This window comes from Pristiophorus japonicus, chromosome 7 (assembly GCF_044704955.1).
Source record: "Pristiophorus japonicus isolate sPriJap1 chromosome 7, sPriJap1.hap1, whole genome shotgun sequence".
In the NCBI taxonomy this organism is placed as follows: domain Eukaryota; kingdom Metazoa; phylum Chordata; class Chondrichthyes; family Pristiophoridae; genus Pristiophorus; species Pristiophorus japonicus.
The window spans coordinates 138,491,709-138,505,549 of NC_091983.1; the positions used below are offsets into that span (position 1 = coordinate 138,491,709).

The following is a 13,841-nucleotide window of genomic DNA, read 5'->3' on the forward strand; positions in this document are numbered from 1 at the left end:
GTGACTTGGATAGGTTAGGTGAGTGGGCAAATGCATGGCAGATGAAGTATAATGTGGATAAATATGAGGTTATCCACTTTGGTGGTAAAAACAGAGAGACTATTATCTGAATGGTGACAGATTAGGAAAAGGGAAGGTGCAATGAGACCTGGGTGTCATGGTACATCAGTCATTGAAGGTTGGCATGCAGGTGCAGCAGGCGGTTAAGAAAGCAAATGGCATGTTGGCCTTCATAGCGAGGGGATTTGAGTACAGGGGCAGGGAGGTGTTGCTGCAGTTGTGCAGGGCCTTGGTGAGGCAGCACCTGGAGTATTGTGTGCAGTTTTGGTCTCCTAACTTGAGGAAGGACGTTCTTGCTATTGAGGGAGTACAGCGAAGATTCACCAGACTGATTCCTGGGATGGTGGGACTGACCTATCAAGAAAGACTGGATCAACTGGGCTTGTATTCACTGGAGTTCAGAAGAATGAGAGGGGACCTCATAGAAACGTTTAAAATTCTGACGGGTTTAGACAGGTTAGATGCAGGAAGAATGTTCCCGATGTTGGGGAAGTCCAGAACCAGGGGTCACAGTCTAAGGATAAGGGGTAAGCCATTTAGGACGGAGATGAGGAGAAACTTCTTCACCCAGAGAGTGGTGAACCTGTGGAATTCTCTACCACAGAAAGTAGTTGAGGCCAATTCACTAAATATATTCAAAAGGGAGTTAGATGAAGTCCTTACTACTCGGGGGATCAAGGGGTATGGCGAGAAAGCAGGAAGGGGGTACTGAAGTTGCATGTTCAGCCATGAACTCATTAAATGGCGGTGCAGGCTAGAAGGGCTGAATGGCCTGCTCCTGCACCTATTTTCTATGTTTCTATGAAACGGGTAAAGATTAGAAAATCTACAATCTGGACAGGTGGTTTAAGGATCTCACCAAGATATATTCAATTGTAAAATAAGGTTATTTGTATGCCTTGAAGTTCTGTCTGATATGGCAAAGGTACAAATGACTTGAGTGTTCCACCAGCCACAGTTTATTTTTTTCCCCCTCCTTGATCACTTTTATACCAGATATGAGAAACAATTGGAATATTTGCTGTCGTGCCTGACTGTTGTAAGCAATGAAACTCTCATCAAATACTGCTTCAAAGTGTTGATACCAAAATGTTAAAAATGCTGGAAATGTGCAGATCAGTCAACATCTGTAAAGAGAAAAGACAAGTTATGAAGGGTGCATATCCTTCACCAGAACTGATGTTTTAAAGCCAGAAGCCATATCACTGGTGTAAAATTTTGACCTTGCATTTTGTTCAAGATGTTCTAACTAGTTGGTGCTTCCCCTCTATCAGAATGCTATTTTAAATTGTGTATTAATAGAATCAGTGATTTCTTAAAAGTTGCTACGGCTGACGTACAGAAGTTGCAAAGCGGAGGATGAGCCTTATCTACAAGCTGCTGACTTAAGTGCCTCATTAAGGGCTCTATTTTCAAAAAATCGGTTTACCTGCTTAATGTAATAAGTAAGCAGTTGGTAATATTTTAAAATACTATTCGATGTTAGTATAAAGTGTAGATACCAAAATGTTAAAAATGCTGGAAATGTGCAGCAGGTCAGTCAACATCTGTAAAGAGAAAAGACAAGTTATGTTTTGGATGCATATCCTTCACCAGAACTGATGTTTTAAAGCCAGAAGCCATATCACTGGTGTAAAATTTTAACCTTGCATTTTGTTGCTAAGAAATGGAACCATATTGTCTTTTGGTCTTTTTTCCAATATGAAGTTTGAGATTGTAAAACAATCCCGATGCAAAAGAATCCAAATATGACTCTAGAATAATATAAAACATCACTTCTGTATATTGCTCCATTCATTTGTTTAGCTTATTTCTGTGTACACTTTTTATGCCACCTAAAACTTGCAATGATCTTGCTTTCATTGAGATGCAGAACTTGATCTTATCAGGATGAGTCTTTATTGGAATTACAATGTTCATGGGAGCTAACTTTGAAAAAGAGCTGTCAGAGTTACTTGTATGGTTTCCTTTTAATGAGGTTATTGGGATTTAGCAGCAGAAATGGCCATTGCAGCCACCTGCTCACACAGAGCTTCTTCTTTCCATTTTGCCTTTTTTGCTCGATTCCAGCTGGCAAGTGATTCATGCCGTTCAGCAGCCTGGGGGAGTACAAAGAATACGGGGTGAAGTGAAATCACCCAATAACGCTGCTCAATTACTCTTACTTAATTACTTTTAAGAATTGTCAATGTGAGAATCTTTAAATCCAATAGTTTAACTGTAGATGTTTAGTGGCCAAAGTTTATACATCATTTGAAGATGTTGGGTGTCCGTCTATGCTGCCTTAAAATGACACCACAAAGATTAGTCTGAATTCTTAATGCGTTTGAATGAAATTTCTTGGTCTGCTATTTTAACTGAGGCATTATTCATTTATTTTAAATTGTTTAACACCTCTGCTAAAATAGATCAAGTAATTTTATATGACTATAAACTCTTGCATCTAATCTTTTCAAAATATTTCAAAGTCTGTAATAAATGTTAGTTCTGTTTACAGAAATTCTTTCCAGAATTATCCAGGAAATTGTCTTTTTTTTTCTTTGCTCCTCTGGTCTACTTCTGATCCCCTGCCAGCAGGTTATGTACCTACCACTGCTCCAACCTGACATCTTCCCTCTTCCTTGTTTCCTTCTCCCCCACCCCCAGCCTTTGCCGTCACCAAGTTCATCTCCACTTAATGTGGCCTGCTGACAGTTTCTCATAGCACAACACCCTTTTCTTATCCAACTACTCCCTGACATGATCAATTACTCCCTTTATTCAGCATCTGTCCTTTAAATGCTCAAAAATGCCGTTTCTATCATACTTGAAAAAGGCTATCCCTCACCCCTCTTCTTCAACTACCATCCTTTTTCTAATGTAGTTTTCCTCCCCATATGAAGTTGTGAATAAGCAAGCACTTTTCCAACATGATAGTCAAGACTGAGGATGTTTCCAGTAGAGTGGACAAGGGAGAACCAGTTGATGTGGTATATTTGGACTTTCAGAAGACTTTCGACAAGGTCCCACACAAGAGATTAATGTGCAAAGTTAAAGCACATGGGATTGGGGGTAGTGTGCTGACGTGGATTGAGAACTGGTTGTCAGACAGGAAGCAAAGAGTAGGAGTAAATGGGGACTTTTCAGAATGGCAGGCAGTGACTAGTGGGGTACTGCAAGGTTCTGTGCTGGGGCCCCAGCTGTTTACATTGTACATTAATGATTTAGACGAGGGGATTAAATGTATCTCCAAATTTGCGGATGACACTAAGTTGGGTGTCAGTGTGAGCTGCGAGGAGGATGCTATGAGGCTGCAGAGTGACTTGGATAGGTTAGGTGAGTGGGCAAATGCATGGCAGATGAAGTATAATGTGGATAAATGTGAGGTTATCCACTTTGGTGGTAAAAACAGAGAGACAGACTATTATCTGAATGGTGACAGATTAGGAAAAGGGGAGGTGCAATGAGACCTGAGTGTCATGGTACATCAGTCATTGAAGGTTGGCACGCAGGTACAGCAGGCGGTTAAGAAAGCAAATGGCATGTTGGCCTTCATAGCGAGGGGATTTGAGTACAGGGGCAGGGAGGTGTTGCTACAGTTGTACAGGGCCTTGGTGAGGCCACACCTGGAGTATTGTGTACAGTTTTGGTCTCCTAACTTGAGGAAGGACATTCTTGCTATTGAGGGAGTGCAGTGAAGATTCACCAGACTGATTCCCGGGATGGTGGGACTGACCTATCAAGAAAGACTGGAGTTCAGAAGAATGAGAGGGGACCTCATAGAAACGTTTAAAATTCTGATGGGTTTAGATAGGTTCGATGCGGGAAGAATGTTCCCAATGTTGGGGAAGTCCAGAACCAGGTGTCACAGTCTAAGGATAAGGGTTGGCCATTTAGGACCGAGATGAGGAGAAATTTCTTCACCCAGAGTGGTGAACCTGTGGAATTCTCTACCACAGAAAGTTGTTGAGGCCAATTCACTCAATATATTCAAAAATGAGTGAGATGAAGTCTTTACTACTCGGGGGATCAAGGGGTATGGCAAGAAAGCAGGAATGGGGTACTGAAGTTGAATGTTCAGCCATGAACTCATTGAATGGCGGTGCAGACTCGAAGGGCCGAATGGCCTACTCCTGCACCTATTTTCTCTCTCTCTGAATCTATCCTGGGAAGAATGTCTAATACTAACCTTTCCTGGGATGTCTCAAAAATTAATTTTACAATGCTGAATTACTGCTGGGCAATCAAGGAATTGCAGTCATAGACAACGTTCCCTGGAATCTGTGCTTTGTTCTATACTGCCTGTTTTAATGTGCGGTCCCTTTTAACCTTCTGCATGCGCGCGCAGTATTTATAATGGCAAAGCCGGTGAACGGCCTGCGTGGGATCTTTCCCATTGTGATGTGGCCACGCAGCTTAGAAGGAACATTGGCAAATAAGTTAGTGATCTGAATGGGAACACCTATTGGATGCACCTACAGGTGTCACAGGCAATTACAAATGCAACAGAGTTCTGAACACCATTGTAGTTGATTAAAAGTTCATAGGGAATGTTGACTGGTGACAGGCCACACTGATAATGTACTATTTGATTTCCCGTCCTATTCCACATGAGGTCAATTCCAAGTGTAGTTTTTAGGTCTGGTGGATTTACAAGAGATAATTGGAGTAGGGAGAGGAAAATGCATTGAAGGGGTGAGGGAAGACTGCCATGGAGGACCATTTTAAAGTGGCACGTAATGCACACATTCAGTGAGCCAAGGCCACTGAACCAAACCTAGTAGATTATGGAGAGGGTGAAGGCTGGGAGCAGAAATGCAGAAGACCATGGTGGCAGTAGTTACAGGATGGTGGTGGGTATGATGCTTGGTCTCATGGGAAGACTGCTGCATGATTTTCAAAATTTTGAGGTCCGGGTGCATCAGCCTTTGGTAACTATCTCTACCCTCGGGCCTGGATATGGGCATTCTATGTTCTATTTATGCAAATGAGCGCCGTAAATTCCCGTCGACAGGTTTACGCAGAAACTGGCATAAATTTCAGCATAATTTCTACAGAAATGTGATCCAGGAAATTTAAGGCCATTATTTGATAAAGTTCCTATTTTGGCTACTATTGTACCTACTAAAGTATCTGCCCTTGTACAAGTACTTAATATAAATTATAGCCAACTTTGAAGTTCCGTGGGGGTGGAAAATTGCTGATATCTGATCGATGGGCATTATGCATACCTCCCTATTTTCTGTTGTATAATGGGCAGCCAATCTGATTTGCCGAAGTGGAAAAATCCTGTGAAGTACCTTGGAATGTTTTACTACGTTGAAGGCACTATATAAATACAAATTTTGTTGGAAAGTAACCCCCAATGTTGCTTTTAAATGGAAAATACTTTTACATATGTTTTACGGATTTTATTTTAATTTCTTCAGTTATGGGTGATCGCATGGCTACACTAATTACCCATCTGTTACTGGTAGCAATTGTTTTTGCAACTGAGTGGCTTGCTTTGCCACATTAGTGGGCATTAAGTTGGATGGAATCACAAAGGCCAGATACAGGTAGTGAGCGCAGGTTTATTTCTCTGAAGGACATTAGTGAACCAGTTAGGTTTTTGCAACAATCTGGCAGCTTTTATGGTCATTTTATCTGATACTAGCTCTCAAATACCAGATTTATTGAAATCAATTGCATAATTTACCACGGTGAGATTTAAGCTCCTGACTTCGGGGTTACTATTCCAGTACAATAACTACCCCACCACTATATCCTTATACTGGAGAATTCTGTACTTACACAGGTTTACAAATACCTGTGCCGTGTGCACAAATTGCTACTGCAGTAGTTTAATGAAATAATGCTTATTTTTCCATACCTGTTTTCCAGATGCAATCATAGCAAAACAGGCCATAATGGTTAAACCAATCATGATGTAGCAAATCTTGACTCGAGCCTTGTTTCTTGATGCATTCAGCATTTCAAACCTGCCAATAGCAAAGGTAAAAAGTCAAAATAATAGACAATATTAAGTTTACATTTTTGATTCTACAGGATGCACTGCAGCATCTCACCATAGTTAGTTTGACTTCCCTGCCCTGTGACCTCTACCACCAAAAAGAACAAGAGCAATAATGTGTGGGAACAGCATCACCTCCAAGTCATGTACCATCCTCACGTGGACATACATTCCCATTCTTTCATTGGTGCTGGGTCAGAATTCTGAAATTCCCTACCAACACCATTGTGGGAGCACTGACCGGACAAGGACTGCAACAAGTCGAGGAGAATGTCCAAAACCAGCTTCTCAGGGCAACTAGCGATGGACAATAAAATGCAACTTTGCTCACACTGAAAGCAATTTTTTTTTTTTTAAATTACCATCATTCTAACTAATTATCAACAGCATACTTCTCCTCCTTTCTATTTTACTTTTAAGCATTCCTTTTCTCGAGTACTTGGCAAAGTAGGATATCAGCAATTGCAAAACATTTATAGATCCATCACAGTTATAACTTAAGGATGGCAAGTGTAGGTTCTCCTCGGGAAACAGCTGGTTACGACAGTAAGTAGCTGAGCCGTACTCGTCAAATAGATCCTAGGTTCGATTTCTGGTCCCGAGTTGGTTGATCTCGGTCAAGGTTGTAGAGATGTTATATCTGACCCCAATATGCCAGGTTCGGAAGGGAAAAATTGACCAGTGTTCCCATTCCTCATTGTTGTCAAGTGACGCCTGCTCAAAGGTGTACATGTTTGATGAGGACTAGCTTAAGCTGGTCTTTTTGTTGCTACAGGTGAGATTAAGACTGCACATTCCAAAAATTAAATGTACTTCCAACCCATAGCAACTATCCGAGAATGGCAATGTTTTACATTTCCCCAATCTCTCTTTATCGCAGGGAAATTTAATTTTGCAGTTCATGGCTCTGTAAATGCTATGTCCCATTAGTGAAACTTGAATAATATTTACAAGAGGAAACTTCTGTCAAAGAAAAAATTTCAGACCAAGCATAAGGAGTGCAATTTTTTTTTAAAGTTTACCAACATGAAGCCTATGAGGCTCAAACATATCCATTATTTTTTGCTTTCTTATCCTATCTTTCAATTCGCTGACTCTAATCCTAGGGCGAGCGTACATACACACACATTAATATACAGATACATACATACAGTAAGGCTTTCTGGGTAGCAACCAACACCAACAAAAATAAATTAATAGAACTGATAGTTTGCATCCCAGAGTACGTGAGGAAGTGGCCCCAGAAATAGTGGATGCATTGGTGGTCATTTTCCAACATTCTATAGACTTTGGATCAGTTCCTATGGGGTTGGCGGGTAGCTAACGTAACCCCACTTTTTAAAAAAGGAGGGAGAAAACACAGAATTATGGACCAGTTAGCCTGACATCGGTAGTGGGGAAAATGTTGGAATCAATTAATAAAGATGTAATAGCAGCGCAGTTGGAAAGCAGTGACAGGATTGGTCCAAATCAGCATGGATTTATGAAGGGGAAATCATGCTTGACAAATCTTCTAAAAAATTTTGAGTATGTAACTAGCAGAGTGGACAAGGGAGAACCAGTGGATGTGGTGTATTTGGACTTTCAAAAGGCTTTTGATGAGATTAGTGTGCAAAATTAAAGCATATGGTATTGGGGGTAATGTATTGACGTGGATAGAGAACTGGTTGGCAGACAGGAAGCAAAGAGTAGGAATAAACAGGTCCTTTTCAGAATGGCAGACAGTGACTAGTGGGGTACCGCAAGGTTCAGTGCTGGGACCCCAGCTATTTATAATTCATTCAATTCCTTCATCTAAATCAGTGTAATATCTCCCAAGTTTGCAGATGACACTAAGCTGGGTGGGAGTGTGAGCTGTGAGGAGGATGCTGAGGCTGCAGGGTGACTTGGACAAGTCAGGTGAGTGGGCAAATGCATGGCAGATGCAGTATAATGTAGATAAATGTGAGGTTATCCACTTTGGAGGCAAAAACAGGAAGGCAGAATATTATCTGAATGGTGACAGATTAGAAAAAGGGGAGGTGCAACGAGACCTGGGTGTCATGGTACATCAGTCATTGAAAGTAGGCATGCAGGTACATTAGGCGGTGAAGGTGGCAAATGGCATGTTGGCCTTCATAGCGAGGGGATTTGAGTATAGGAGAGAGACGGTATTACTGCAGTTGTACAGGGCCTTGGTGAGGCCACACCTTGAATATTGTGTGCCGTTTTGGTCTCCTAATCTGAGGAAGGACATTCTTGCTATTGAGGGAGTGCAGCGAACGTTCACCAGACTGATCCCTGGGACGGCAGGACTGACGTGAAGAAAGACTGGATCGACTGGGCTTTTATTCACTGGAATTTAGAAGAATGAGAGAGGATCTCATAGAAACATATAAAATTCTAACGGGATTGGACAGGTTAGATGCAGGAAGAATGTTCCCGATGTTGGGGAAGTCCAGAACCAGGAGTCACAGTCTAAGGATAAGGGGTAAGCTATTTAGGACCGAGATGAGGAGAAACGTCTTCATTCAGAGAATTGTGAACCTGTGGAATTCTCTACCACAGAAAGTTGTTGAGGCCAGTTCGTTAGATATATTCAAAAGGGAGTTAGATGTGGCCCTTACGGCTAAAGGGATCAAGAGGTATGTAGAGAAAACAGGAATGGGGTACTGAAGTTGCATGATCAGCCATGATCATATTGAATGGTGGTGCAGGCTCGAAGGGCCGAATGGTCTACTCCTGCACCTATTTTCTATGTTTCTATGTATTCATCTCATTCCTGTTTGTAGGATCTTGCCGTATGCAAATGACTGGCATTTTCTCACACAACAAAAGGCGCTGCACTTTAAAGTGATTAATTGTATGTGAAGGCATGAAACATACTATATAAACAACTTTTTCTTTAGCTCCTGAGAGAGACAAATAAATATGGACAAAACTGAAATAGTCTGTAACCCTGAAGGCAACTGAGCAAAACTTACCACAGTACATCAATCTGTAGGATTCAACCCTATCTTGTATTCTAGAGATGACGTTACAGTACAGAAAAGCAGGAGTTGCCTTGTCCTGGTCAACACTCAACCAAACAACATCATCAAAAGATTAACTGGATAAATATTTAAAAAAGAAAATTTTCAAAGGCTATACGGGGAAATGGGACTAAGTGGATAACTCTTTCGGAGAGGAAGTGGAATGGCTGAATTACTTCTTTCTATGTTGTAGAATTCTATGGCCTTTTATCACATTTGCTGTTTGCAGAATCTTGCTGTGTGCAGACTGGCTGCCACATTTGCTTACATCATCATCATCATCATCCTAGGCAGTCCCTCGAAATCGTGGAAGACTTTCTTCCACTCTAAAAGTGAGTTCTTAGGTGACTGAACAGGTGGAACAGACAGTTGTTGGAGGAAAGGGTGGGTGGGGAGTCTGGTTTGCCGCGCGCTCCTTCCGCTTGCTTTCTGCATGCTCTCGGCGACGAGACTTGAAGTGCTCAGCGCCCTCCCGGATGCTCTTCCTCCATTTAGGGTGGTCTTTGGCCAGGGACTCCCAGGTGTTGGTGGGGATGTTGCATTTTATCAAGAAGGCTTTGAGGGTGTCCTTGAAACGTTTCCTCTGCCCACCTGGGGCTCGCTTGCTGTGTAAGAGTTCCGAGTAGAACGCTTGTTTTGGGAGTGTTGTGTCAGGCATGCGAACAATGTGGCCCGTCTAACGGAGCTTGTCAAGTGTGGTCAAAGTAGAGAGTCGGGATAAATGGGTCCTTTTTGGGTTGGAAATCGGTGGTTAGTGGTGTGCTACAGGGATTGGTGCTGGGACTACAACTGTTTACAATATACATAGATGACCTGGAAGAGGGGACAGAGTGTAGTGTAACAAATTTGCAGATGACACTAAGATTAGTGGGAAAGCGGGTTGTGTAGAGGACACAGAGAGGCTGCAAAGAGATTTGGATAGGTTAAGCGAATGGGCTAAGGTTTGGCAGATGGAATACAATGTCGGAAAATGTGAGGTCATCCACCTTGGGGAAAAAAAACAGTAAAAGGGAATATTATTTGAATGGGGAGAAATTACAACATGCTGGGTGCAGAGGGACCTGGGGGTCCTTGTGCATGAATCCCAAAAAGTTAGTTTGCAGGTGCAGCAGGTAATCAGGAAGGCGAATGGAATGTTGGCCTTCATTGCGAGAGGGATGGAGTACAAAAGCAGGGAGGTCCTGCTGCAACTGTATAGGGTATTGGTAAGGCCACACCTGGAGTACTGCGTGCAGTTTTGGTCACCTTACTTAAGCAAGGATATACTGGCTTTGGAGGGGGTACAGAGACGATTCACTAGGCTGATTCCGGAGATGAGGGGGTTACCTTATGATGATAGATTGAGTAGACTGGGTCTTTACTCATTGGAGTTCAGAAGGATGAGGGGTGATCTTATAGAAACATTTAAAATCATGAAAGAGATAGACAAGATAGAGGCAGAGAGGTTGTTTCCACTGGTAGGGAAGACTAGAACTAGGGGGCACAACCTCAAAATACGGGGGAGCCAATTTAAAACCGAGTTGAGAAGGAATTTCTTCTCCCAGAGGGTTGTGAATCTGTGGAATTCTCTGCCCAAGGAAGCAGTTGAGGCTAGCTCAATGAATGTGTTCAAGTCACAGATAGATAGATTTTTAACCAATAAGGGAATTAAGGGTTACGGGGACCTGGCGGGTAAGTGGAGTTGAGTCCACGGCCAGATCAGCCATGATCCTATTGAATGGCGGAGCAGGCTCAAGGGGCTAGATGGCCTACTCTTGTTCCTAATTCTTATGTTCTTATGTTAGTGCTTCGGATGTTGGCCTTATTGAGGATGCTAACGTTGGTGCATCTGTCCTCCCAGGGGATTTTCAGGATCTTGCGGAGACATCGTTGGTGATATTTCTCCAGCGAGTTGATGTGTCTACTGTATATGGTCCACGTCTCTGAGCCTTACAGGAGGGCGGGTATCACTACAGCTCTGTAGACTATGAGCTTGGTGCTAGATTTGAGGGCCTGATCTTCGAACACTCTTCCTCAGGCAGCCGAAGGCTGCGCTGGTGCACTGGAGGTGGTGTTGAACCTCATTGTCTATGTCTGCCCTTGCCGATAATAGGCTCCCGAGGTATTTAAAGTGGTCCACTTTGTCCAAGTCGATCTTGATGACTGGGGGGCAGTGCTGTGTGGTGGATTCAGGTTGGTGGAGTACCTTTGTCTTACGGATGTTTAGTGTAAGGCCCATGCTTTCGTATGCCTCAGAGAAGATGTTGACTACGACTTGGAGTTCAGCCTCTGTGTGCAGACACAAGCGTTGTTCGCGTACTGTAGCTCAATGACCGGTTGGGACGGTCTTGGATCTGGCCTGGAGACAACGAAGGTTGAACAGGTTCCCACTGGTTCTGTAGTTTAGTTCCACTCCAGCGGGGAGCTTGTTGAGTGTGAGGTGGAGCATTGCAGCAAGGAAGATCGAGAAGAGGGTTGGCGCGATGGCTCAACCCTGCTTGACCCTGGTCTGGACGTGGATTGGGTCTGTGATGGATCCATTGGTCAAGATCATGGCCTGCATGTCATCGTGGAGCAGGCGGAGGATGGCGACAACCTTTTGGGGGCAGCCGAAATGGAGGAGGACGTTCCAAAGTCCCTCGTGGTTGACCATGTCAAAGGCCTTTTGTAAAGTCAAGGAAGGCCGTGTACAAGAGTTGGTGATTTTCCCTGCATTTCTCTTGCAGTTGTCGCGCCATGAAGATCATGTCCATTGTACCCCATAGTGGACGAAATCCACACTGTGTCTCTGGGAGGAGCTCCTCAGCCACGGGGAGAAGATGGTTGAGGAAGTTTCTAGCGATGACTTTCCCACTGGCTGATAACAGGGAGATTCCTCTGTAGTTGCCGCAGTCGGACTTGTCCCCTTTTTTAAAAAGATGATTACGTTCTTTTTAAAAAAAAAAGGGACATGTCTTCCAGATGAGAGAGATGAGGTGCCAAAAGTGCTTCTCCGCCATACATTAGTGCCTCAGCAGGGATTCCATCCGCTCCCGTTGCCTTGTTGTTCTTGAGCTGGTGGATGACCTTTTCTACCTTGTGCAGGGCTGGGATGGTGGCGGGTAGCATGCTGCGGGATGGAGTCGAGGACACTCTAGTCAAAGGCAGAGTCTCAGTTGAGGAGATTTTCGAAGTGCTCCTTCCTGCTGACTGCCTCAGTGTCCTTGATGAGTGTCTCCCTGTTCTTGTCCAGCAATGTGGCGGGGCCTTGACTGCAGTGAAGAATCCTCGCACATCATGGCTGATAGCCAGTTGCTGAATCTTCTGTGCTTTCTCCACCCACCATCTATTCTTTAGGTCAGGGTTTTTTTGTTGGACCTCGGCCTTAAGCCGTCTGTAATGCTGCTTTGCTGCTCCTGAGTTGGTTTGTTGTTTTAGGTTCAGAAATGCCCTGCGCTTGTGATTTACTAGCTCTTTGATCTGGTCATTTTCATCAAACCTGGTGTTTCCTGGTTGAGTGACCGAGCATCTCTTCACAGGCACTGGTTATGGTGGCCTGGAGGGCAGAACAAGCTCTGTGGGCACTCTGCGTCTCAGAGTCATCAAGGGTCGCCAGATTAGCAGTGAGGCGCTGGCTGTATAGGAATCTCTTAGCTGGGTCTTTGAGTGCCTGGCATTGATTTTTTTTTGCCTACATAACAGCAGCGACTACACTTCTGAAAGTAATTTGTTGATGTGAAGCACTTTGGGACATCCTGAAGATGTGATAAGCTGCAAAATAATTGCAAGTTTTTTTTCTATGTTATAGAACCTTAGTGCACTACAGAGCATTTGATCATTTATGGCAATACTTATGCTTCCAACCTTTAATTCCTTTCAGATTTGATGCTCATTGAGCCCCATTTGAAATAAGTTAACTGATATGATCTGTTACATAGTATAAAGCTCCTTTTACAAAACAATGTAGCTTCTGACAGCATAAGCAATATCACTGGAGATCCACTAAATGTTTTAAAATTCGTTCATGAGATGTGGGCGGCACTGGCAAGGCCAGCATTTATTGCCTAATTGCCTTTGAGAAGATGGTGGTGAGCCGCTTTCTTGAACCGCTGCAGTCAGTGTGATGAAGGTACTCCCACAGTGCTGTTAGGGAGAGAGTTCCAGGATTTTAACCCAGCGACGATGAAGGAACGGCGATGTACTTCCTCGTCAAGATGGTATGTGACTTGGAGGGGAACTTGGAGGTGGTGGTGGTGTTCCCATGCGCCTGCTGCTCTTGTCCCTCTAGGTGGTAGAGGTCGCAGGTTTGGGAGGTGCTGTTGAAGAAACCTTGGGGAGCTGCTGCAGTGCATCTTGTAGATGGTGCACACTGCAGCCATGGTACGCCGGTGATGGAGGGAGTGAATATTTAAGGTGGTGGATGGGGTGCCAATCAAGCAGGCTGTTTTGTTCTTGATGGTGTTGAGCTTCTTGATTGTTATTGGAGCTGCACTCATCCAGGCAAGTGGAGAGTTTTCTATCACACTCCTGACTTGTGCCTTTATAGATGGTGGAAAGGCTTTGGGGAGTCGGGAGGTGACTCGAGGGGTCAAATGGCCTACTACTGCTATTTCTTATGTCTCGTGTCTTGAGGCACTCTTCGCAGAAAATCCAGCCTCTGACCTGCTTTTGTTGCCACAGGATTTATGTGGTTGGTCGAATCAGGTTTCTGGTCAATGGTGACCTCCAGGATATTGATGGTGGGGGATTTGGCGATGGTAATGCTGTTGAATGTCAAGGGGCGGTGGTTAGACTCTCACTTGTTGGAGATAGTCATTGCC

At 43.7% G+C, this 13,841-nt stretch overlaps 1 protein-coding gene across 1 annotated transcript in view; it reads right to left on the minus strand.

Moving 5' to 3' along the window:
- Positions 1-2,009: 2,009 nt before the first annotated feature.
- Positions 2,010-13,841, minus strand: part of LOC139266636 (protein FAM162B-like) — an 85,236-nt gene continuing 73,404 nt past the window's right edge. Inside the window, exons 3-4 of the mRNA XM_070884225.1 lie at positions 5,912-6,020; positions 2,010-2,159 (exon numbers count right to left, since the gene is read on the minus strand). Of these exons, the coding sequence (XP_070740326.1) occupies positions 2,040-2,159; positions 5,912-6,020 (229 nt within the window). The 3' untranslated portion in view covers positions 2,010-2,039. The remainder of the gene's footprint in view (positions 2,160-5,911; positions 6,021-13,841) is intronic.